General features: G+C 41.8%; 1 protein-coding gene across 2 annotated transcripts in view; it reads right to left on the reverse strand.

The window, feature by feature from the left end:
• Window positions 1-2,194: 2,194 nt before the first annotated feature.
• LOC135496221 (pituitary homeobox x-like) overlaps window positions 2,195-27,243 on the reverse strand; it is a 42,000-nt gene continuing 16,951 nt past the window's right edge. Inside the window, exons 1-3 of one of the 2 annotated variants that reach the window (XM_064785420.1) lie at window positions 18,340-18,793; window positions 13,267-13,481; window positions 2,195-5,570 (exon numbers count right to left, since the gene is read on the reverse strand). In XM_064785420.1, the coding sequence (XP_064641490.1) occupies window positions 5,025-5,570; window positions 13,267-13,481; window positions 18,340-18,562 (984 nt within the window). In that variant the 5' untranslated portion in view covers window positions 18,563-18,793 and the 3' untranslated portion in view covers window positions 2,195-5,024. Of the gene's footprint in view, window positions 5,571-13,266; window positions 13,482-18,339; window positions 18,794-27,243 lie in introns of those variants that run through there. The other variant, XM_064785411.1, reaches the window with a different exon arrangement.

The following is a 27,243-nucleotide window of genomic DNA, read 5'->3' on the forward strand; positions in this document are numbered from 1 at the left end:
ACCGCCAGAAAGTGCATGTAATGTTGAACAAGCTCCCCAGATGACAACGTTGTCTATTTTTGGTCTGAAAGAGGAGAAGTCACCCATGTTTCACCAAGATGACTGGCCTTGACCTTTAGTTCCCAAAATCAAAATAAAAAGGTCGAAAAAGGATGGAAGTGGTCAAGGTAGTGGTGGTTGGTGACATGATTCAGCCACCACTACCCTGCTAGTACATAATCATAATTTTGGTTTGGATATGATATGGTACAGCGGTTCTGCACTAGGACCAGGAAAGGGTTGTATAATTCGTTCTTCTGCCAATCAACCAGTGTTATAAATTTGGGTTGCACGGCAAAAACACCAATGAAAGTGACCGATGATATTTTGAAATAATTTCATTGGCTTTTGACACTGCAGGCCTTCTCTTTGCTGAATACTGTGGCTTTTAATAGAAGGGATTGCAGGTTTGCATAGTTTCTTGTTCTGTGGCTGATTGAATAAGTGATTATCAAGTCACAGCCAAATACAAAAGATAATGTTTACTTCTTTAAGGAACTTCTTCATTTGATTCAGCTAAAAATTGCGGGCGCTCAGTCAGGATGAGTTTGTTTGTCTTAGTATGGGCTCGACAATGACCCGGTTGTTCATCAGGAAAGAAGTTGAACATTGGCAAGTTTGATTCAGAACCATTCCCCCTTCAACTTATACTCTGGTGTGTATCCCAAAGGTGCAGGACTAACCCGGCACAAATTTGGCGAATGCTAATTCTGCCCCAGTCCAAGTCAGGATTGAGTTGTGGATATAGAATTGATGCTCTTTGTTAAGACAAATAAAGAGGTTTCTTGTTTAATCTTGGTTGGACCTCTATTGATTTCAGACAAGTCCGTTGGTGGTTTTTCAAGTATGGACATGTTGAAACCAGCTTGCAAATCAACCATCTTGCAGGAAGAAAGGACAAAACGGGCCACGAAAGATGATAAGCAAAACACAAACCTGTGACAAAATCTATGGGCCCCAACTACTCCTGCCGTTGATATAGAGTGATACATATCCTATCCTATCTTGTAGGGTGAACTTCGAACAAATCTAACACCTGAACGGGATAAAATCGTTGGAGAAGCTAGCTGCTCTCCCAAAATCAAACATGGCCGCCAAGTGGGCTTTGCCGGTCCAAATTCCTTCACATCAAATTCTGAACGAAATCTTTTCGATATGGGCAATAAATCGGTTAGGATCAAACCTAAATGATGCTAGGTCTTGTGTTACCTTGTTAAACAATGAAAAATGTATGAAAACACGTGTGCTCGACTCCTCCATTGACTTTATTTAGATTTAGGCATTTCACCCACCTGTTGACAGTGAACGAACTGCATCGGAATGGCGGTGAAAATTCCGAAACAGTTCTCAATATTTCCTGTCTACTAAACCATCTAAAACTGGCTCAAAACAACTTTACTCATTCTTGTCTTATGCACAATGCTTTGTTGGGGGTCTTTATTGACTTTTTGTTCCCCTACTCAGAGGGCTTAATGAGTAGGTATTTGACGAGTCGTTCTGATTGCAATTAGGTCGTCTGCAATTAGCGCGTCTGCGGCAATCGGGTCGTCTACGAGGGCTGTGTTTGATCACGTGATGTTTAGGGTCTGAGGTCAATGAGTTACTTCAGCCATGTTGTTTCCATGGACATTTTGTGCTAAGATTTGGTTTTCGGTTCAGACATGTTCGACTTTCTGGTGTAACATGTTCACTTGCAGAAACTTCAAATTGTCATGAATGTCCTCCGCTTGTAATCGGGACGGAAATGATTTCTTATAGAAGGGGTCCAGAAGAGGGAGAGATACCAGATATTCAGTCGAATTTGAGTTCGGGGGTAACCCATGTCTCAGGAGGGGCGGTTTCCACTAATATTTGAGACGAGGAAAGTTGTCCTTATTCCCAGCTGCCAACTTGGCTCTTCCAGGCCTTCTCCTCACTTCAGTGAACTCCTCGCTTTTCAGATATGGGAAAATACCCTATACATGTAGCAATGCCAGGGCTTTCTACAGAGTGTCAGGAGGGTTTTACAAATCGTGACTCCTTGAAATCTGGTCATGGGCCAAGACCAGCACACCCCAGCGGGCCCCTTTCATTTTGGGCTATTCCTCCGCCTTTCATTCGTTCTCCTTCACATGCAAATTAGCCTTGGAGCAGACAAACAAACGAAAAGGCAAACTTTGTGATACTTAGACATTTTTATTGTGGTTATTCATTCTCTTGCCAATCCATGAAAAAACATGATTCGATATGAAAAACCATTACAGAGAAAAATAAGAAAAATCAGTGGGATTTGGTCCTGAAAACACGCGTGGCTTGTCAATGTTTGGAGGGTGTTTGGTAACAGAGGAAACCTAGGCCAAGACGATACATAATAAGCCTTGAGAAAACAGCAAGAAATCCCATTTTCTTAGCACAAAATAATCACCTGATCCAATAACGGCAAATCAGGATTACTTTTATGTACATTACTAAGCCATTGGTGTATAATTGACTCAAGTGCAAGAAGAGGTAAAATCGGTAAAGTTCTTAGTGAAACACCAGTAAAACTGTGTTTGAGAGTTGAAACAAGAAGCTGGGGAAAAAGTTCAGTCCTCTCAGTCTCTTAACAAAACAAATTGATGGGTAGGCCTACTATGCTGTCGTCACAGAGTACTTCCGTATGACTGTACCGATTCAAGTCACTTAAAATGCAGGTTGAATTCAATATAGTGCTGACTAGTCTTTCTAGAAGAATTGAAATGCAACTCACACAATAATACCCAACGAAATCGACCTTCTTATAATAAGCAGAGTCTTTCAAATATGACAGACTCAAGGTTGCTCAGACACTGACGGTCAAACAGCTTCATAATTGATTAACTACATTTGTTTGTGTCTGAAACTGGGCAGTCAGAAGTTAATTATTTCACACAAGTATGTCTATTTCAATTTTCGAAAAGATACATGTATGCATGATTATTACGATGCAGTTACAACTATTTCAGATTTCACGGGAAGTTTTGGTCGACATTGTAACATCCTACGAACTCACTAACACGAATTCCTACATATTATTACGATTTCAAGTGTTTCCTTGTAATGTAAATCGTCTTTCACTTGTCACGAAGTACAAGTAGCCTTGTACATGGAAACCTTTGATGATGTATCATAATGTGTGGAGGTTGAAACTGGCGGAGAGGACAATGTACCCAATGTTCCATAAAGCATTCTGACCCCATGAAATGTGTTGATATAGAGACTGATGAATGGGGGAGTTCTGCCTGGCTGCTCATTAGATACAAGTGCTTCATGCTCTACCATCTCAACAGTCTGATTATCATAATCGTATCTTCATGATTGATAGTATCATCATACCAATGATGTACAGTCAAGATAACTTGGTTTTTCTGTACTAATTTCCTTCTTGTCTTTCAAAGGACAGTGAGAGAGAATAGAAACCGTCAAATGCACTTGGAGTTCGACAAGACAACTTAATTAGACAACTCTGACAAGAAAAAAAGAGAATAGTTTAGGCAGTCGAATTCATCACTGCTGCAGCACAGTGACTCTCATTTCACAACATTATAAAATAATCTGCATACTGTATCGAATATATTATCAACCACTAATTAATACTACATACATAAACCTATGGCCGCAGCCAGAGCACACTCGGATCTCGAGAAGAAATATTTACAAAAGGATAGAAGTTTTTGAGAATGATGGTACACCCTGTATGCTGGTTGATACCCAAATACGAATACGGACATACTCTTTGAAATCATCAAAACATTCGCTTTCACCCACAGGCGCAAGAAGATCTATAATCAATCAATAGCTTGATTATTCAATCAGTCCATTTAAAACGCCACCACAACTGACAACACGTGTTCACATCAGTTGGGGAGGTTGATAGAGTGAGCGATCTATTAATTGATTGATTCGAGATCTTCATGTGCCTGTGGATGATGTGCAAATGGTCTATCGATTGATTCTACATGCAGGTCATCATGCCCGGTGTTCTATCCAGACTTGGAAAGTACGTCGGTGGTCAAACAGACCGGGCCAATAATAATGATGATTTGGTCCTCTCGACAGCAAACATGGTTCAATGATCATCACACAGATTGTACCATCATCCTCAAATCGATAGCTTGCAGCACAATATGTACTGTTGTTTTTGGTTTCATATTGACTAGAAATAGACCTGAAACTGGGCAAGTGAGTCGATGGTTACAGCTGTTCCATGACGAAAACGAAGAAACTTGTAGATGACGTACGCCTTTGTCAAGCGCAATACGTGAGTGGGCGTCACATCCACCAAGACAACCGCGACAAAGACACAACCACTACTCTCATATCTGTCGTTGTCTCGCGCTCCTTAGCCCAGCCCCGTGCCTCACCAGAGATCTCATGCTCAAAGTATGAAGTCTCTGTTTTGATTTTGATTTCCTACACACTTACAAACCTATAAAACTACCATTTAAATTACAACCCGCCGTTCATTTGGAAATATCAGTAGCAGCACTTTCTTCAAATAGCGTTGATTATTTCAGAGACGTTTGACTAACCAAGACATGCAAGACGAGCTCATGTGCGCGTCCGTTCAAAGGTCACTACAACATCAGCCAGTGTTATCGCTATTTGAACAACTCTTCAACTGAGGGACTCTCGGATTGAACGAATTATGTCGGCTTCATGTTTGAAACAATGTTATACTGGCGACCACTCTTGATGTCCAGCTTGCCAAAGTTCCAAGTCGACAAACAATGTTACAGTTCTTCAGCCAACCATCTTCCACTTTATACACAGGAGGTATTCAGTTCATAATCCCAAGCATATCACGTGAAATAGAAAGATCTGTCATTGCCTATTGGATTCTCACATGCGTGCGCACCCAGTCCACCCATACTCTGAACATGGTCACCGGTTGAGACACTGCTCTTCGAGTTCCTCTGATGACGTTAATGTCATGACACAGAAGAGGTCATGGATTTGCTCGTGTCCTTGAGTCCTCCCGCGTTACCTCACACCGCCGCTCCCTGTCCCACCGATGCGTACTGACACGCTGACAGGGTGGGCTGTCTCGAAGACACCGGTGCATACCCAAATCCAGTGGAATGATGTTTTGCTTTGAGTCTTAAAGCAGCAATGCTGTTCGAGCACTGATCCCTGTTGTAGGTGATGTAAGGTGGTGCGGGTGTCGCGTACGGGCAAGGCGTACCCGCTGCACTGTTCATTGTATTCGACATAGAGGGTACACTGGGTACGGTCATACTGGGTACCATGGTGGTTGTGATGCTATTGGGAGATGACGTGAATCCACCGATAGGCTGACTAGACACAACCGAGGATAAGTGGTTAACATGAGAGTTCAGTCCCCACGGAAAACCTTTGGAGCCAAGGGGGCTCGGCACCTTTGACGCCCAGTTATTGTACGTTGAATAGCCCGTGTATAACCCGTCATCGAAAGGCTGTACGAGTCCATTGAACTGTGGTCCAAAACCCGTTTTGAACGTCTCCATGTTGCGTTCTCTCTTTCGCCACTTCGCCCGTCTGTTTTTGAACCATACCTGCAACGACAAAAACAACAGCATGTCATTATTGAAATGAATTCAGGGATTATAACCGGTATGTGATGCCCTATCTATGGCCAAGATGGCCGCCATCATCTTCAATCTATGGACCGCTATCCGAACAGAATTCATGAATCTCTGTCATGATGGTTTTTGTTTGTCGTTCTTACTACGGTAAATGAATTGATGTGGCTAATTGTCTGTTGGTAGATGAGAAACATGAGACAGAACGGGGGCAGGTGTCGATAGGCGGATGAGTGAGTGGTTTTCATGAGAAATATGACCCCTGGCCCTGCCAATGCCCTGCCTGCTCCGCGACTTTTTACCTATTGTGTTGTTGAGGACAACAATGCGTCAGGTGAACATGAATGAAAAGCACTCACTGTAATTAGGGCATTATTTACTTTACAAAAGATAATTCAAAGGTATTCACGGAATTCCAAAGAACAGAAGTGGATTACAGAACATTAGTGTGTCGAGTCACTTTAATTGCAATCAGAAAGTCTAGAAAAACAACGCTAAATAAAGACTAACAACCGAAGCGAGGAAAAGTGTGACCAGTGGACCTTCGCCTCAAGGTCAATACTACAGGATTTGACGAATGGCCCAAATGAGGTGTAACTCAAGACACAGTCCACGAGAATGTAGTCCGTTGACGATCCATCAAAAGAGATCAAATCGAACATAGTATCATAAGAGAGTGTGGCGATATCATTGTCTACCCAAAGCCAGGTTCAATCACCGGCAAGAGATGCGCTCAATGCCTTCATGTATCTCCTCTCAACCGCCAATTAAGACATCAGGACATGAGCAGTCCCAATTGTCACTTGAAATATCACCTTGGTCTGTCTCTCCCAGAACTGATAAGAAGCGATGCCAGGTCAATCACCGGCAAGCCGTGATCGTATGCATTATGAATTAGCTGAGGTGATAAGTGCCCTCAAGACGCCAATAAACCGTCACCTGTGTACAGAACGCCAGCAATAATGAGCAAATCACGCCGGCATTGCCGAGATCGTGGTATCCTCCGGGAGCTGAACCAACACGTCCAATAAACGAAACCGCTTGAACGACACAATGAGAGAAACAATCATCTTGCATTCTATGGGATGTTGTGTTTCCCATCATCAGAAAAGGAGGAACGCCACACTGATAACTTCCATTCAAACTATTTTGGTGGGACTTTTTTAAGGGCGTACCCCCCCCCCCCGCCTGCTACCACTTGTTTATATAGTTTACATACTCGCACAAATCAACAACATCCATATAATTGATTTATACTGGTAAAATATCAAACTAATGAAAATATCGACACAATGATTGCGTCCATGATACAGCCATTAACCCCAGTTTGCTCAGCCAATAGAGATGTAATTAAAATCCCTTTGCGGGCTGAGGGGTTTGGTGGTCATGTAAACACAACACACTGTGATTCCTCACCAATCGCTCCGATCTCGTCTCATCCCCAAATAACGCCACTGGTGAATTATTCATGCCACCGGGAACCGAATAACTGTAACACATCTGCAGTAAATCTAAAGTTAATTTGTTGTCATTTGGCTTGTCTTAGTCCAATCTTGCTGGGTCTTAACTGGGATCAGCAAACTTGATGGAGAATTTGATGAGAGCGACACATGTATATTAAGGTTAAACAGGACGGCGCTGATTCATCGGACATGGCAAATAAAATTAATGCTGAAGATGGTTCGAGCAGGTTAATGATGTAGGGGGTTTATAGGCGTCTGGGTTTCTTCCAAAGGTGATGATGTGGGGGAGGGGGGGGGTTAGGGGGTCTTGGGTCTAGCAGGGTAATGACATAAGAGGTTTAGGGCTTGTGTTTGCTAGTAGAGTAATGATGTAGGGGTTGAGGAGTTTTGGTTTCTAGCAAGGTATTAACAATGTAGGGGGTTTACCCTTGGCTTCTAGCAGGGTAATGATGAAGGGCGGATAATTGGTCTTGTTTGGCGCCCCATATGTTTTGAAGTCTGTATTGCCAAGATGGCCGCCATCGATAACCTTCAGTCACTTTTTTCAGCGACCATGACAACTGTATCAAACAAGAAACAAAAGTGTGAGATCATTGATACTCAATATCATCTTAGTATAGTTTAAGAATTTGACGATTGATAATGTGGGTAAAGTATGAGTCTGATAGAAAAGCCAATAGAAAAGTTAGTTTGACATCATAAAGTCTAAATACCATCTTACACCTATGAATTAATTTGAGTTTATTTTGAGCTTCGACAAATTCTGTTGCGAGCTCAAGGGCTTTGGGTAAACAGGGGAAAATAGACAAGCGTAAAGCCCCAGAGGCTTCGCCAGATCAATTATAAGCTTTAATATCGGTTTGTCCATAAGTCTCGGACTATCTGATCACGATATTGCCGCCACAAATTGGATTGCGACGGAATAGGCCTTTATCTCCGGAATAGCCAATAAATATTTATCAAGTAATTACCGGCTGGCAGTCGCTCTGAATATTTGGCGCTAATGTGGATGGCAATGTGATGTTGCTGATGGCCATTTGAAGTGAGAACCTGTGGGACATTCCTTACACCCAACTTTCCAACACTCTTGTCACCTCAAAGCTTACAGATAGCGATGGTGTGGATGTTTTGTGACGGTAATTTTTGCCCATTGTCTCAGCCAGCACGACACATTCAAAACCCATTCCCCAAATCCTTACCAGGACAATAGGTAATAAAAGCAGGCTTAGCGCAGTGAATGACTGCTGTTATGATAAAACCGATGAGAAAGAACCACCACGGCAAACTCTGAAATAATGCAGTTGACTTTAATGTAGAGGTAAATCTTCTGTTTCCTTGCCGGGATTAGTGGAAAGCTGGCAAATGCATAGAATCGCCTGTCATTATCCGTTTAATAAATTAGAAAAGTCTCGCATCAACTTTCTTGCCTCGTATCAAGGAAATCTCGCTCGGGAACTAATCCGGCTATGATTGCTGCGCTGAGCTACAGTAATTGTTTAGATATATTGATGGTTTACTGAAGACCCTAGAGAATTCCGCCGGATTACGCCGCGAGAATGTCGCAGGCAGTTCCTCGCCGTGATCGCCCCTTTATTGGGATGGAGGGTCGCCCGGGTTAAGGAGGGTGGCCTGGCATCAGTCCACGCGGAGAATCGCTGAATATGGAATGGTAACTTATGACTCTGTTTATGTATTATGATAAAATAATGTGTAAATTACCGAGCGATTTGGATTAAGATAAATCGTGGATTGCAGATGGAAATTTAATTTACGACACCCCAGCTGTTCAGAGATGGCGTACGAGACCCCGGTGATCAGCGTCAACGATGCACTTCCCTCTAACAAACCCTGTCGTTATGGAAGTTATATCGCAACATGTAGGCCTATATCATAGAATACAATAAAACATAGGATATCATAGAACATCAAAATGTTGCCGTCAGTTTCGGCCACGCGATGACAAGGATATTAGATTCTAAATCCATCATCGCCTATGGAACTTCAAAAACTAACTTTGACCAAATCATGCCGGAGAACTCTCTATATATTTTAGCGCGTGTTATTCTTTTGATCCCGGACCAAGTAATTAAGACAACCGTGTTCACCAGTTACAGAGGGATTACTTTTTGACAGCGCACTAATCCAGCATCAGGCCGCATCACGCACTTTCCTCTGCCGCTGAATCACAATCTGATTGAAAGATTAATACTCTGGTAATGACCAACATACATGTACATCACGCTCGCGGGCCCCGCCTCAACCAATCACTGATCTGGATAATTAGCGATGATGCATTATCAGAGCGATCGCTTTGATTGTAGCGCACTATATTTTGTCACCGAAGATGATTTTGGTTTACAATTTGATTGGATGATTGGAAAATTATTGTAATTAACTACGGGATTGACGAGGTAGAAAATGGCGGCTTTTGACCGCGGCGCTAACATCATGTAATCAAATCAAATCGCCTCTGTCCAGTATTGTATTTAGGAAATCAGCACGCATCTTATTAGAAATAACAGAATAAAAAGACGGTATTACTTGATGTCCTTTTATAGTTTTGTGAGGGAACCTCCACTGACTGAGCTCGAACTAAAGACTCTCAAGTGTGGCAGCGGTCAGACAATCCATCCATCATGCAATTCCCTCATCCCATCCTGATACGAACTTACCATTCAGACAGTGACCACCACCGCTAAATCACGTCCCATAGACATTTATTCCTTGCGTACAAATTTCGATATGAATTACCCCATTTATGTCCAGTTATTGTTTAGGCAAATGACCGATTTGGGAAGCATCTGACAATTCCTGTGATTGCTGACCGCGTAATATGGCCGTAAAGCAGCCACACTGGATGAAGAGCGCGGGAGCATCTTCGCTGGTGGACTCTTGAAATAGCAAGGGAGGAAAGATAAAATGTGGCCCAATTCCCCAAGTGTATCTTTGGGTTATTCGTTATGTTTTCTGTTGTCTTACTGATCTCTGTCTGATTGGGTTGTAATGACCATCGTAGAGAGATAGTTATAGTTGTACGTGGTGTACCTTTAGAGGCTACGTAATCATTTATAGTCGCTGTCATGAAGTAGATTTGCTTATTTCTTCCAACACGTCACTAAAACAGACCAGCAGTAGTTTGATTTGGTAAACAGTTATTATATTGATGATCATATAATCAATATTCCTCGTCAGGATGAAACTTTTTCATATCATGTTCTCCCTCGTCATGTTTACAGATATTGCATTGTTCAAAACTCCACGGAGATTTAATTGGAATTTCGCAACAAAAGCTTCATGAATACATATATATTTTCAAACATAAGTGAGAATAAATGGTATCCTCTGAGAACGAACATAACAAGTTCATATTTCATTCATGTTTATTTTTCGACACCATCATTCAATTTAAATTAACAATCTATGAATACGGGATTAGGTTAATCCTCGTGTCAACTGCTTGTCTTTGCGCAATTGGGACCAAGCCGGCTGAACAGACCACACTGTTTGCAGAGGAATCGAACCAAGAGAAATAGGACTACGCATCCAGTACTCATCCTAGGATTAGTGGACAATGCCATATATCACTACACGACATGCTGTTACACATGTACAGCTGCCACTAGTAGATTCATCTTGACATGGATTGTAACTCATTTGATAAATCTCTGAAGACTTATTAGTTAGGGGATTAAGCGCTGTTTGATTGGGAAACGTTGTGCTCGTGAGCGTATCTATTGGTAGGGAGTAGACGCATCCGGCGCGCTGAGAAAGGACATATTGAAAGGAAATCATGACCGTCTCAATGGCATTATGCTGAGAAACTGACCACAGGACGAACAAATGAAACAGTTAGCAGGCTTTGTGATTTACAAACTCGTTAAATCATTTTTGTGTGATTATAATCCATTGACAATAAGCTTAAGCACGGTAGTGAAACGGTTTTTGTTTTCACAAACAATACACGCAATTTTACTGCATGTTCTCATACAAGTCATACATGTACATCCGAATCTAATCACTACGCAAGTACCTTTCATCATAAAAACAAATCATAGACTTGGTTCCCTTTTTGTTTGAGAGTTGTAACCTTTCTGCTACAACTTGCCTGAAACTTTGTTAATTTCACTAATATACCCGTCAACTCCACTCAAGTCAGGTGCCAGTGAAATGTACAGTCATCCGTGTTTGTATATTGCAAATACCTAAGTTCATCCCAGTAAAACTAAGGTGAATTCTTGAGTAAGCCTTTAATTGCCCAAGAGCACACCTCGATACGGTGCTGGCTAATAGCAGGATTCCACCAGAGGTTTATACTGTGATTTAAACAAACTAGAACATTACAGCACTGGAGAATGCTGCTCTTTGCCATTCCAACTAATTATGACCTTGTTGGCGTCCCGTGGAACCCATAGGGAAGACGCCTGAACATTTTACAAGTTCATTAACGAAGACAGGGTGAATGTGCACCATGTTACCAAGTGCAAACTCTCACCATTGGGGTTTGCAATCTAATTTCTTTCATTTACAGAAATAAGATGCCGTGTTAAGAGATTTCAAATGTTTGGCCTGCAACCCTTACTGGATACTCAAGCTATTTGAAATTCCTTGAGAGCCAAGATTATTCGGTCAATATATCGACCGGCTTTGGCCAAATCAGTAAATGTGATACGCTCACTCTTTCTCTCTCTCAAATTTGAGTCGACACCAGACTGCCCACCCTGACTGCCTGAATGCCTGTCTGCCATCCAAGAGGGAAGGCACCATCCACTGAAGCAATGATGTTCGTGTGAAGCTTGAAACCAACATTTCATTCTGTGGCTCGTTCAGGTGTGGCCAATCGCAAATGTTTGTTTTTGAGAAGTAGCACTCGCTCTGGGTTATTAAGTGCACAGTTGAAGACACCAGAGTGAAAGCATTTCCAGCTGCAATAAGATTCTATTAACCAATGTATTGTAAGAATGTGAAACTGGCTGCTTACTTGAAGTACCTCAACTTTTCTCTTTCATGACAACGGGCTTGCCCTCCAAACGGGCCATGCGGATTCTCGCTCAGACTTTTGCAAGAGAAATACCGTAGTCAAGGTCTGGTGTCGGTACCAATCACAGCAGAAACACCTTCTAACTAATATCAAGTTTTATCAACTTCAATTCAAGTTCAAGGGCCGTTCACCACCGTAAGAGTACCAATGCAGAGGATTAACAGTTCCTTTTTGAGGATCGTATTCAGAGGTTATTGTTATCCTATAGGCTTCGAAAGTAGCTTCGCCTTTTTGATAAATGACCACATTGAAGTCCAGGAAACGGACATTAATTGGCTGGTAATTATCAGATATAATGACAGTGTCGTGTTTTTCCGACTGGGGAAAGGCGACAGGGGTTGAATCAGACCAGGAAGCGCCAAACTGGAAACATTTTCTAGTCTTTCATCACGTTTTATCGAGGGCGCATCTTACAATCAAAATACCATGTGAGCCGAAGATACTTGAACTCTTCACGGCCATTCAAATAGAAGACAATATTATCTTGACCCGCTCTCCAGACTCTGAGGTAACAAGTCATGTTCGGGAGTTTAGTATGTCGCGTTCGTGAGATAGAATTCAAAGAACAAACATGATTTGTGTAAATCTATTCTTTTCAAAGACATAAATAGGGAAATTCAAGGATAGGTATTGACTTGATACTGGTCATATTCGTGGATCTTTTGACCAAAAATGAGCGAGGAACTAATGCAATCCATGTACACTTGTAACGTGAAATGAACGAGGGTCAGCAAAAGTAAACTCGGTATAAAAACAAACGATGGACGAAAGGAAAAACATAGGTTTTCACTACTTAAACCGGCCCTTGGGCTGTCAAGAGATATTCTCGAATGAAATTGCCCTCATTGTCTCACAAACAGAGCCGTAGTAGAAATAATGTAAAATTGAAACCAGTGATTCGCATTGGTGACGGAACAGCTATAAATCGGTATCTTCTCGGCAATAAAACACAAGACGTGAATGAATAAAATGTAAATCGCAAGGGGCAGATTTATCGCAATCACGGACTCAGATGAAATTAAATGAAATGATAAAATCGCTCGTGAAACTCGAGCAATGAAGCGACGGTTGTCGGGAGAGAGCCAAACGAGACTTTCGAGGGGAGAGCGAGAGAGAACACTTCGGGAAGAATGTTCTGGTGCATAATGGAAGACAATTAGACCCTTACCCTGACTCTAGCTTCCGTTAAATTCGTCCAAGCGGAGATCTCCTCCCGCGTGGCCATATCTGGATACCGATTCCGCGCAAATGTCGCCTCCAATTCCTGTAACTGTTGACTAGTAAAATGCGTTCTTTGCCGTCTTTGCCGGCGTTTCTTTTTTATATCGTCCTCCGTGGCACTGTCCTCTGAGTTGGCTGGCTTCGCATTTTCATTGGTTTCACCTGAAACGAGAAGATAACAAAAGAATAAGTAACGACTGTGTAGAGTAATAATTTGTGTCCTGACGATCTTTTGTTCAGCACAATCAGAACCGTTGTTATCCTCAATAACTCATTGTTTATCATTCTTCTGGAATAAAAAATGACGTTAAGCAAGTTCATGTATAATCAATCCAGCCCCAATTGTTGTTCCACAAAGGAAGGCCTTCTACATATACATGTCCTGCCATCAGCAAGAAATGAAGAAAAAAATATTCCCCCTAGGGCTTGTATTATGTGTGTATCAATTGTGTATTTGATATGTTGAACAGCGTCTTCTCGAATCACGACAAAAAGACATCAGAATCCCAGGGAAAACTCATAATTGCTACTTTATAGTCAGTATCATTTCAACTTGCAACAGCTCGGAAAGCACAAGGCAGAGTATACACGATATGCTAATGGTGGGCTTACTCTAATCCAGGGCTTGGCTGTGGTTTACCTTAGGATTGACTACCTCCGTAACTGGGCTTTAGTGGCTTGAGCCTTCCCGATATAAACAAATTCAATGAACGATTGGTTCTCATATAGACAGATGGCGTCTTCGATTGCTAATTGAGTCTCTGATGGGGATTTGGGAGTTTGTTTAAAAGATGAGAGGGTCTCCAGAAATACCACTGGTCAGCCTTGTCGAGTGAATGATGCTTTCAGCAAAACAACTAAAATTCCAATAATATTCAATACCAATACCAGCGTCAGATATAGATTTTAATAAAGGGATCAAAACTATTTGATCAAACTTTAAGATACACTAATGCCCGGCAACCATAGAAGGTCACAGAAGAAGGCCGCATAAAAAACTGCGACTTTTTATACGAAGGTTGCTTTATTTCTTACAAAATCTTCTCCTTCATTTCAGTAATTGATACCAAACTGCTGGAGGTCGGTTGCCTCACCAAAGCGGTCACCGGCCCAACTACAGCTAGAAAGGCCTATTTACTGCATCTCTGAAATTCTCACAGTGACACCAGCAGAGAGATACCCTGCGAAGTTGCTCTCTGACGAGAAACCTCGCAGTGGTTGGACTGGCCTTCCAGCAAACAGCCAAGTCAAGATGCACAGCAATCTCGAGCCATCGGCAAACAAATCTGGTCGAAATCGAAACTGCAATTATAAGGACATTTACTATCAGATTGTGCTGGGAATGATTGGCACTTTGAGAGAGACTGGGACGGGGCAGCAGTCAGATGAAACATGGCTCTGGCGAGATAAGCGAGAAACCCTGTCCTGTCGGGACGCATTAGGCGTAAGGATGCAACTTCCAGATGCGACTTCCCAAATTTGACAAAGTCATTATTTTGAATAGCGCCGGTTTTGCCAATGAGAGTTTTCCTTCTCTGAATGTTTTCCCTTTAGGGAACGCTAGAAAACAATGTAACATGTTGCCTTGTGCTCAGAGTCATGGCCTCCCCAGCTGGGACTCAAGCAGATCTTGATTGAAAAGTAATGAAAAGAAGAGTGCTTGCTGTGTGTAGTTAAATATTCTGTGAAATATTCCTTTAATCATCAAATGCATTTATTATGTCTGAATTTAATATGTGGAATAACTTGGGAGAAATTTTTAATTTAGCACTAGCGTGCGAATCCTTCACTATAGTTTATATCACAGTAATTATATAGTGATATTGAAATGATAACGATAACTTCATGTTCAACAAATATTTGAAGCTGATCAAATCTGTTGACTCTAGTCATGACAAGCGCGGATCAATTCCCCCGAAAACAACCCACCCGCATCATCAATCCAGTAACCTGACCTTTTAATTCCTCATCACAATTTCATTCTCATTGAAATGTCATTTATTCTCTATTGGCAAACATTTCTCTCATCCCTTTTTGCGTTTTTGTTCGAGGAATACAGCAACCTATTTGGGGTACCGAGTCCGTGTCAATATTTAGAGTGATAGCCAATTGTTGAATAAATCATTTAGTCAATTCTTGAATCAAATCATGCGGTCTGATATTTTATTGAGTTACACAGGTGTAAGGATATACTGCTGAGAACAAAACGTCTATTATATAAAGAAACAAAAATGGCTAAAAAAAGTTTGAGGTGGATCAATGAGATACAACTAGGATTCTTTTGTGAGAAATAAAACTGTCAACGATGCAGAGAATTACATTTTTCGCCAATTCGTAGCGTACGTTTCATGATCGCGCAGCTTTTGGACAGAAAAAGATATAATAAGAATTATTGCCGGGCAATTTGTTGACAATATCACAAAAGAATAAATATGTTACTTTTCCCGGGACTGGTCACTGAGAGGTTCAGAATTAGCTATCTTGGATTTCATTGAGAACGCACTTCTCAAGAGATGTTGTCATTCAAGCTGTGCTTATTGTGATATCGTCGTGGTAGTGAAATGAATGTGACAGACACAGCAACAATAGGTAATAGGGAAGTCGAATATTGTTGGAAACAAAAATAAATTAACCCATTGATGTAAGAGAGGCGCCAGAGTATTTAAGCCTGTTTTAAAACAACCAAGATATATTCTATACTTTTTGGTACAGAGTAGTCGAGCTTTTTTGTCAGTGGTGGAGAGGCTGAAATATTAAACATGTTTTTGATATTCAACCAACAATATTTTTGATGCGGCGATGTGAATTGAGTAAGAAGACCGGGTCTACGAATTATAATACATGTAGTAAGGCGTAATAAAATGTTTCTTGAAAACCCCAGAGGTTTGATGTAATTTACGCGTCTACCAATGATAACTTATAAGTACAGTTTTGAACAATATATATAATAATAAAATAGTGAATTGAGAGCCATGACACAACTGACACCACGCCAAATGCACTCTGCCCGCGCTTGTCGCAGAATTATTTTACGTAATCGTAATATCAATACACGTAGATATCATTTTAAATCAAATTTCGGTCATAGTATGACTTAAATCCATAGCAAATAAGATATTGTCAGAGATATTTTCTACTGACAATATAATAATCAGGTCGTAGCATGATAGGGGTTCGATGAACTTTAGCGTTTGGGGCGCCGCCGTTTACTGTTAAAAAGTGTGTTTCGCGTATTATGAAATCTATTTTATCAACACTAATTCGACTGTTAGCGTCATTCTGTGCTGTCTTACTGAGAAGAAAAAATAAACTAAGAATAAGTGAATATCATGTCGTCAATCATTCTCAATTTTTTTGTTTTGTCACAGCAGTTTCAAATCAACTTAAGATACATGTATCTCCAAACCTCAGAAAGTCAATTTTCCGCATACCATTTTGATTAGTGTGGAGCATTCGGGATGTTAATTGATACGTGCGCGGTGTGACATTGGCGGGCGTATTATGGAGTTTTGCCGGGTAATTTTCGGCAGCGTTCGCGCCAACGTCACAACACATTATCTCCCGATTGCTAAAGATACGGAACCATGTTCGCTGAAGCTGCGCGGAGGAATTGTTGAAAGAAGCAATTATGCTGGTGGTGGTGGGGCGGGTCCTTGCTTTCATCCGCGCTATTGAGAGCCTTCCCTATTGTCATGAGTGAATGCGCACCATGAAATAGTTTCCATGTCATCTTAGAATGATTTGAATCAGAATGTGGCTATTGTCGAGTGGTGTGTAGGAACAGGTCCATGCACAGGTTGTGTACATCACTGCGACAGGTGCCGAGGGGCGGTTTATTAAGAAGTCGACCCAAAGGAAGATGGCATATTCTAGTTTCATCACTTTCCCGTCAAATTAATGTGGACATCTATTGGCTCTAATTGATTTTATATTTGCAACATTTGGCCGCTGAGAAAAAGGGAATCATTTTTACAGGTTGATATGCCAAACTGATGATGACTGGGTACTGGCAGACAGTTATAACATTGTTATAACATTGTTATAACATTGTGCAACAAAAGTTACTCAATATAATAAAATGATATGAATATGTTATGCAATGACGTGTTTTGATAGTGTAATTAAATCGAATAATTACATTTTGGTATGAGATTCAACCCAAGGAGACAGTCTGAATTCCAATGGTGTCTCGAAGGTCATTGCATAACAATACAATGTATGTATGGACTTGAAAGTGAAGGTGATTAAGCGGGATGATGAGGCTGTTCCAGGTAGCTAGACACGGCGTGGATGAGTCAAATAGTACGACCTCCGCTAACTTGGCAATAAGAGTCATTAAGTGTCTATCAGATAACTGATAAATATGAATGAAGAAAAGATCTTAAAGTAAAGGGGAAAATGCTATCATTGATCTACATACTAAGTAATATCCATGTCACGATTTGTATTGAAGAACATCTTGATAATGTAGTAATTGACAGTATGGCAACATTATCGTAGTCCACATTTCAATTAAGCATGATTTGATAATTAGTATGCTAAACGCATGGTGAAACCAGCGTTTAACTCATTAAAGGTGAAATGATGCCAGATTGTCACATGTTCCAGCGCGATAATCTCAAAGTTGTACTCAGCTGCCATGAAACAGTTGTCAAATGAATTGAATGTATATTAGAGTTTTATGAGGTTTGCCTCATCAATCAATCTGCGAGGAATAAACTGAGATGAACTTAATGGCAAGCGGGAAACTAAACTGCGGGAATAAAACGGGTCTGCTAAAGTTTGGCACAGATGTAGTGGCGGTGGAGACTGATACGGAGTGCCCCTTGGGGTTTGAAAACGATGTGATTGGAAAGAATTGCTGGAGGTTGAAGGTTCTTTAAAAAGTAATCAATGTGAAGTTGGTGCAGAAAATTAACATGTCAGGCTCGTAAAGCATGTCGTGATCGTGTGACGTATGCAATATTATGATTTTATGTGTGAATGTGATAATAAAAATGGTATGAATGAAAATGTTTACCTCCTTTCGACTCCGGCCGCGTGTCTGTCATGTCTGTTAACGTAGACTGCGTCCCTGATGATGATGAAGATGATGAAGCAGGGGACGTTAACCCTGAACTAAGCACACTGGTATCCGTACTGACCAAACCTTGCACGGTCATACTGCTCACGTGAGAGGACTGGCGACTATCACAACTTGCTACCAGTTCTTCTAAACACAACGTTTCATTGAGGGAGTCCATTAATAATCAGTGAAGGATTACTATCCAAATACTGCGCCTATGATATCTAGTGTTCGCCTCAATTGCTAGATTTGGTTGAAAGCCTTCTCGTAGTTTTGCTAAGTCCGCCTGACACTCGCTTCCTCCTCGAACTAATGACTTCTAAACCACTTGATTACCGGAGGAAAGTCAACTCTGCCAATGAATAGGCGTGCAGTTGGCTGCCAGTTCTATTTACCACTCTTTAGGTGTTCTGAGGTGTTATAAGTCAACCATTCCTGATATAAGTGTCAATCATGATGCACTCAGCGCTCTGATTGGTCACCGCAGGCGGCCATTGAAGGTTGGCGCTACGTCACGGCTTTGTCCCGCCTATTGGCGCTGGGGGCTATTGGTAATGATCTCATAGTATTCCAATAGGCTGTGATTCATGGGCGGACAAGCAAAACTGTTGATTCTGAGATCAGACTAATATTCCGAGAGTGCTTGAGAAACATGTCAATGTTATTAAGTGAAATATGTCCGAGCGTCTCCCTTTAATAACCAGAAGGCCATTTTGCGCTTTTTAATTTGAAAAATAAATATTGTCCGCCAATGGAGAGAATTAGAGTTATGTAAACATGATGGAGGGAACATTAATGCAGAAAATGGTAAAAGTCCCATTAGGGTAACCATTAGCTGATTACATTATAATTTGTAAAGGGACGATGGGAGCTGGGATCCTGGTGGATTATGTCTGTATAGTGTTCAGCGCGGACTGTCCTCCAAGACGCTTCATCAAGACGACAAGAACGCTAGGACGCGTGCGCCGTCATAAATAGCTAATACAACACCCAAAGTCAATTTATTATTGTAATGCATTAGTGTTCCTTAGTCCAAGAGATATATCTGTGGCGAAGACATTGAAAAGAAATCACTTGCTTCTGAAGGAACCATCTCGGGTATTTAATCAAGGCTGCGAATAGCAATTGCGGGCTGGTTAAGCCGGCTGACATTCGGACGCGGTGATGAATATTCTAAGGCGAGAAATCATGAGAAAACACGCGGAATACCAGTCGAAACATCCTTTTCTAATATTGATAAGACAATTTATCACCGGGAAAAAGTGGTTACATTTGATTTGGAAAGTTTTATTTTCTCTTAATCAATTTCAGAGCACGGACACGCAATTGGTTCTAGATGATTTCTACATGAATTGGTTGAATAATGCATACAGATGCACTCGGTGCACTGTACATCGTGTATGAGTCGTCACAGTACAGATAGGGTGAAATGAATTAAGGCTGTTCATACTCTGAAGCCCCTGTTGGCTCCCAATTGATAATTAGGCTTTGTTCTTGATCCTGCCAAGCCCCGCGCGGTGCATCCAACTTGTATCAAGTGAAGCAAGCGATCATCCCTGAGCTTTGTTTGTCGTTACTGGATAATGTATGTATTGACGGCGAGGCTTTCATGGACTCACTGATGCTCTGAGGTGCCTTGGAGCAGCGAAACGTCGAGTCAGCGGCCGTGTCCATACAAACAAATTTACAGGGACTGGATTTATATGAAATCGCTAAAGTGTTACGCTCTCAGCTCAGTCATCACCGGAAGCTGGTGGGTGGCTCAGGATTTCAGCGGGTCGTCCAACTGTAACCTTTGAAAGCGTGAGATGAGGCAATGACTTTAAGAGGTGATCACTTCAAGAAGAGTTCTCACCAATTTGTCTCTTGCACCAGTAATTAAAACAGATAATGCTTGTCAGTTGATCTACACACACATGCACTTCAGATTGACGGCGTCTCATTTTAGGGGGATTTAGGGAACACCGTACGCGATGGCAAAGATAAACGTAACCGTCGCTCAACGGCGAAAAATAAACTTTTTTTGATGAAAATCTACGAAACGTCGATAGTTAAACGGTGAATAAAATCTGTGAAATTTGCAAATTTCGATCTTGGCGTGCATACAATGGAAATGAGTTATGAATTATCGCGACTCGGGTATTAACTTCGCGGCCAAGTCTGTTCATTTGACTGGCGAGAGTGAGCAGTTTTTGAGGCTACATACCCGCTGTAATCCTACATAAGCCCTCTGAGACAAACTTATATTTGTACCCCGGCAATAAGGACAGGACTAATTCCAAAAGGATTAAGCGCGCGATAATAATTTGCGAATCGAGATGGCAACTGGTTTAGCGTTGATGTTCCCATCCATCAAGTGAGACTCAATTAACTCGCTAACATCGCTACATCTGAGCAAGCCACTTTTAGACGTGATAAGTACGCCAGGTTGGTGACAAACACCACAAATCTGCCGCATATATTTGAAAACATTTGATTTACCCATTAAGAATTCCGCAAGACCAATTTGGATCAACTTTCGACGGTGCTGACACCCCGTGTTAAGTCACTTAATTGAATTCGGCAGGTTTCGAAAAGCCCGGTGGCTTTTGAAAGGATTTGCTGGTTGGCTGATGTGGCGTGGTTGAGCCATTGTTATACTCTACAGCTCCGTGTTATAGCCTGTTAGTATCACACGGGCTCAGCGAGATCCTGGGGTGAAGTGTAAGTGACTGCAGGATGATACGGGGATGAGCATCGGCATCATGCCCAATTACAGTGTCTAATGCCGCAACCTGCAGCTGAGCCAAGGCATGTACCCAAAGATTATCTTCAGTTGAAGAGCAAATCGTGTTTTTTTTAGTTTATTCGCAGCCGACTGATAAAAGAACATGGAACTCACACTGATACTGGTACAATGTACATTGTTTACATTAGCCTAACTAAAAGCATGGCGATACCGGTTCCTTGCCGTTGCGTAATGACGTCAAACTAAAGTCTGAGGAACTGATGGAGGTGTTGGTACTGCATGGCATAGGTTTCTACATGACGAGCAACTGATTTGTCCGAGCGCACAGCAGTCAGAGATAGTCATTGCCACTGTCACGACTGTGTCTTCTAGCCGAGCGTACATGGCGAAAGCCACTGCCAGTGTCTCTTAGCCTATAGCGTACAGTAGCCGGAAATACTCATTGCCACTAGCGTAGCGTAATAACACGGGTTTTTCATCTTGACCAAAATCGTTCCTCTGAGGTTTCAAATCAGCATCCACGAGACGAATGGCCAATGGCTTAAAGAGAAGCTCTGACATTATGATATAAGCTCCGGCTACTACCACGAATTTTATCAATTTTCGTGGCTATTAGTTATCAAAGGGCAGAGAGCGGGAGAGCGTCCGCCTTGCCAACGACTCCCAGTGGGGTCATTTTGTCCGTCATATGTCCACTACGGCCGATGACGACAAGGATAACAATTACCCTTTGAGACAATCCACGATTTTAGAAAGAAAATTCCACGGGAAACTGATAAATTGCTACGATAAGAGTGTCCGGCTAAATGAGCTGGTTGAGATGACCGTAAAAATAACACGAGTTTGCATTTGCCCCGTGACACGCGCGGGATTGTGACGCGCTGGGGACACCTCGAGCGTCTCATGGTGGCACGGCATTGTCTCTTTGACACTGATAAGGTTAACTACCCTATTCCCATTGTTCTTCCCTTCTGGCTGGAAATGACTGATCGCAGAGCGCCTTGTCAAGTTAAGGTGGCTCTATCAGAATCTTGCCGCGAGTTGACACCACGGACTTTTTAAGAAGCCATATTATTCACCCTTTTTAACGTTTTTCAGTTCAGAGACAATGAAATTGACAAGCCAGCGTACGGCTTATTTCTTGGAAGCAGGGTCACATAACACTCGAGTTGAAACGTTGTCTATACGAACTGGTCCTTTTGTCAAATTTTGGTGGACAATACATGATTATTTGGTTTGCTTTTGGAAAAAATCCAACACTACATGTACATGTATATCTTTAAACAAACAAAAGATTATAACTTATAGGATTGGTCTCAGCTGCTAAATCATAGCGAGATCGACCACGATGAACCTTGCAAGGCCTGGCTATGAAAATCGACGAAAATCACCAACCAATATGAGCGCCTTGGTGGTTCAGCGGTTAGAATGCTGGACTTTCGATCTGTTGGACACGGGTTCGACCCCCGTGAAGCCACAATTTTTTTTATTTTTTTTTTCTCTTTTGTTGTTATTTATTCATTCATGTACATGTATTATTGGTATTATCCTTATCATAACTTGATCACTGAAATGCCTGTTCGTATTCTGGCACTGGAGCCAGAACTGCAGGCTAATCCGAGTTTAGTCCTTTAAATCGGCATTTACCGTCTTTCTCAGCTGGGAACCCCCCCCCCCCTCAACCGAGAGTAGAATATGATGTTAATGCCCTGCGTTACGTGATGTAACCTTAGGGGTCCAGGTAAAGAGCTAATGATGAGTGAAATACGCGTGCTAACTGGCTGTAGCGGAGACAACGAAGATAAGCACTGACTGGTTTGCCTTGACGGATCGCTAAAGCTTTTCGAGAGACAAGATGATATTGATGAAACTGTTTGGGATTCTGCGCAATTTTACGCAATTTTGTTTCGGGTCAAGCTTAGGTTGCTTTCTTTGAAGGTCAAGTCAACAGTTGACTGTACAACCGGTGTAGTTGTAGAAAATGTTCTCCTGGAAATATTATCCGGCGCTATTGTTGACGTTGGTTAACGGTGGTCTAAAATAGATGGACTTAGAATACAAGTCCCTAAGTTGGATAACAAAATCAACAGATTTCCACAATTAGCATACTGGCAGAGTCTTGGCATGTTACTGCCGGTTTTTCCTGTAGCTGGCACAGAGCCTTGAAGAAAGAAAGGTATTCCTTCGCCAGAATCCCCTAACATTGTGTAACCAAGGTAATGGAAGCGCCTCTAATCCCTGGACCAGCCGTAGACATCCCAGTGCCCTAGCGCGCCAACCCTCCCTGCCCAACAAGGATTAGAGGGATAACCTAGACATTGATCTTTATGGTTACTCATGGCTTTGTCTCCTGATCGAATTCTGATTAACCGATCATAATTAATGGTTTAATTAAAATGGAGATGGCAGATCCCGAAACAATGGACCTTCCTTATGTTCAATATTTCAGGCATAAGGGAAGTTCTGTTTAGTTAACATGCACGCGAATTGAACTTCACACGATAGAGAAGTATCAATAGGAAAAATCATCGTCAATGTCTGTGGAAAATGAAGGTTGTTATAGACAATCCATTATATGTATAAGAATAAAAAGTTGTAACTGAGGTGTTTAAGAATTGTCAATCATCAGTCCACTTGCATCTGTAACAGATCACCGCTTGTATGACCGGTAAACGGTTATTTGTCCCCTTCACCCTGGCGTCTGATTATAGACCTATATCGCTGCTCCGATTAGTTATCTCGTATTGTCTAGGGGATGGGGCCAACTCCCCTATCAACTTCGATCATTCAGAAGTCAAAAGTCAATTACTAATATCACTGGATATTATCAGATGTTTGAGAATGAAGCCCGCCGTCGATTATACTCGAAATGACTAGCCATCGGATAAGAGTCGAACTCGCCTCTGATGGGACCATCTCAACAAAAGACGATTGATTCATCACCGTCCAATACATTTGAAAAGGTTTCGTTTTCAATGATGTTGCTTCAGTTCCCTTTGGTCGGTTTGTCGGCATCCTGAGCTTCAGGCCAACACTGACACTCGGCACTTACGACCAAGCTTATGTGTGCGATTAGGGGAGGAGGATACGACTGACTATATATGGTTTTTCGAGGATGGTATGGCGTTCTTAGAGGAGGCGATCAAACAATGGTTTGGGATGGCTACGCCAATGTACAAGGAGAGGTTTGACAGCACACCCACTGCGTACAATGCGGACACTAGAATATCTAGTGTGATTGGGAGGCATATTGAAACTCTGTATGGATCGAGATAAAACGACTTGTGGACAATATCGACGAGTTTGCAAATGACCACACTGGTAGTACGTTGAAGAGGCAGCGACATTTGATATGAGCATTACCGCCACTTCTCTGGTTCAATGATCAAGCGTTCCTGCTGAGTGGGTCCCCTAAACAGCCGTATTTGGTTCTGTTATTGACTGATGGTATCAGAAGTGACGCAGCGGACGCCACCCCATCTAATATATTACACGACACAATCTCCTCCAACATCTTACGCTCTCGGCATATTGCTTTTTGAAAGGGCAGACCCCAATTATGTATATATTGCATCAGTTTTGATAGATCTTGCCAAATGGCGTGTTCTTTACCGCTTTAATCAGTCCCTGTGGGTGGTGATGATTTATGATATTCCTCTTACCGTCAGGGAGTAGAGACGCTGATCGAACGCTGGGAGAAGCGCGACCTGCTCGAGCAGAACAGTCCTTCTGTTGCAGTGAGGAGGAGCACTGGATACACAGATATCATATCTGAATGCGCTCCTTTCCGTGATAAAAGTGATGTAAATGATGTTCTGAGAGGTTAAAATCGTCAATAACAAAATCAAAAAGTGCCCTTGGTTTAATTAGAAACACGTTCATCCATCTTAAGATGTCGCAATCACAAAATGAAGCCAGAGTCAAAATGATTTAAAGCCAAAAGATCCATCAAATTGGAGTAAAAACTCGCCAATGCATTTCATGGGTGCGCTGTTCAGATAGCGCATCGATAATGGCAGGACTGTCAAACAAGTAAAGATAGCGGAGAGAAAAAATGGAACAAGTCAAAAATGAGATCCTACTTGGCGGGAATCCGCTAGAAAGATGGAGCTTTAGCCTGAATCCAACTGGATCAAAGTGATCCCTTTAGCTAATCAATGATGGAGAAGCTATTCCAACCTAAACTGGCTTGTTTCACGTATGCTTTGGATAAGGTCGCTATAATGAGATGCATAGTCGTATCAGGCAAAGTCAGGTGACACCAGTTTTTGTATATCTTGGTATTTTCTGAGATTTCTGAGCAGTTATTACATTTACGGTTGCTATCTCTGATCTATTGTGATATTAAAGCATCACAACAAAAGAAGAAATGGATTCGATCAATTAATCTCCCGGGTTTATAAGCCTCGTACAATGGCACAGGGCGGGACCAGTACCCCTTACGTAAATTACCCCACAGCCCGACAAACGGCTAAAGAAAATAACCACTATTTGATAAATTCGTTTGGCAGTTAACGTTCCCGCAGAGAGCCCGGGGGAGAGGCAAATGAGAAAGTTCACTCAATTCAGTTCAATTGTAGCCGCTTGCTGTTTGACACTTTTAGCGTTATTAAAATGAGCATTATGAAATCAGGAGTTGGGTATGATGAATGTTAGCAAGGGGCGCCTCTGCCATGCTGTATCTGAGAGCGGGACGGCTAATAAAATAATAAGACAGGGGATCAGATCTGAGATGGTATACTCGCTTCTTCCTCCCCAGGGTTACAGAAACACTCAGCTGATTGCGTTAATAAATTTCACGGGAAAGCGACAGTGAGTTAGTGGAGTTTTGGGGGATTATTGGAATCAATGGAGAAAGCTTGGCATTTCAATGCAGAGGTAGAAACCAACCAGATATCAGGAGAGCGAGCACTCCAGGGAAGGCAAACTGGAACATTGCTGACTTCAATTAATTTGGTTTGTTAAACAACCATTCTACAAAAGAAACTTATATAAATGTCTGATGTTCAATTTTGGGTGATCCCCGTCCGTCTCTGAGGAGATGTTGATATTGGTTTGTTCAATATATAATTTTAATCATATTTTTGATGGATCGTCTCCGGCAATATTCCATCCATTATTCTTGTTACTCTATTGTGAAATCAGTGAGGATTAGGATCGATACTGCTGTAAGGCACAGATGTCTAACTATTGTTCACTATCATGTTTATTGCTAAATGAAGTGGACCAAGCTTACAGTTGGAGATTTATAGACGATTTCATTGATGCAGAAATCGAAATATACGCCTCTGACATCTTTATCAGTTCTGATCAAATATTAGAATCCACTGCATTTTGAGGCCTTAAAATGGTATATATTGATATCATATTTCAAACGAGTCATACTTTCTTCAATTCTGGCAGTCGCAGAGAATTGCAAGATTGTGCTTTCACTGCCGAAATGAAGGGTTACAGTTGTCACCCAAGAAAACTTAAGGAAATGTTAATGAAGCTTTTAGAATTTCAGCCACGCGTTGGTTATCAGGCCGGCCATCGCCACCAATGCGAGCAAATCACCCATCATCGGGTTTGAGCCTTGTTTATTAACTTGAATCTCATCTAAAGTGGGGAAAGTAAGTTCCACAGTTATTCCTCAAGGAGTCCCGTACCGTCATGATAGCCAAGATTTCTATATTAGCCCTAATACACGTAGCGTTTAAAGGCTTAAAGGGGATGAACTAGGCATAAAACTCTGGAGTGCTTGAGCGGTATATTACTCGGTTGAGTGTAACGTTGCCCAGACCAGATCGCTACAACTCAATTATTACATGTTGGTGAGCGCTTATCGATGCAAACAAGCAGGGAACCTGGAGTGTTTAGAAGCTGAGGGGGCTTTAGGGGATCTTAATGATAGATATGGGGTGCATGGTGCATGGTCCAGGCCCGTAACCCCGAGTCTGGAGCCGCAATTGCCTCATCAAAACTAATAATTGTATAAGTAGCAACTTTCCTGGTAAATACCAAACAACAAAGTTACGTGTTCGTTGCATTGAATACCAACAATCATGAAAAATAGTTGGCACTGGCATTGTGAGAAAATAACATAAATTCATTGATCAGAAATTGAAGAAATCCAAACCAACTTTGATGAA

The sequence above is a fragment of the Lineus longissimus genome, chromosome 1, assembly GCF_910592395.1.
Source record: "Lineus longissimus chromosome 1, tnLinLong1.2, whole genome shotgun sequence".
In the NCBI taxonomy this organism is placed as follows: Eukaryota; Metazoa; Nemertea; class Pilidiophora; order Heteronemertea; family Lineidae; genus Lineus; species Lineus longissimus.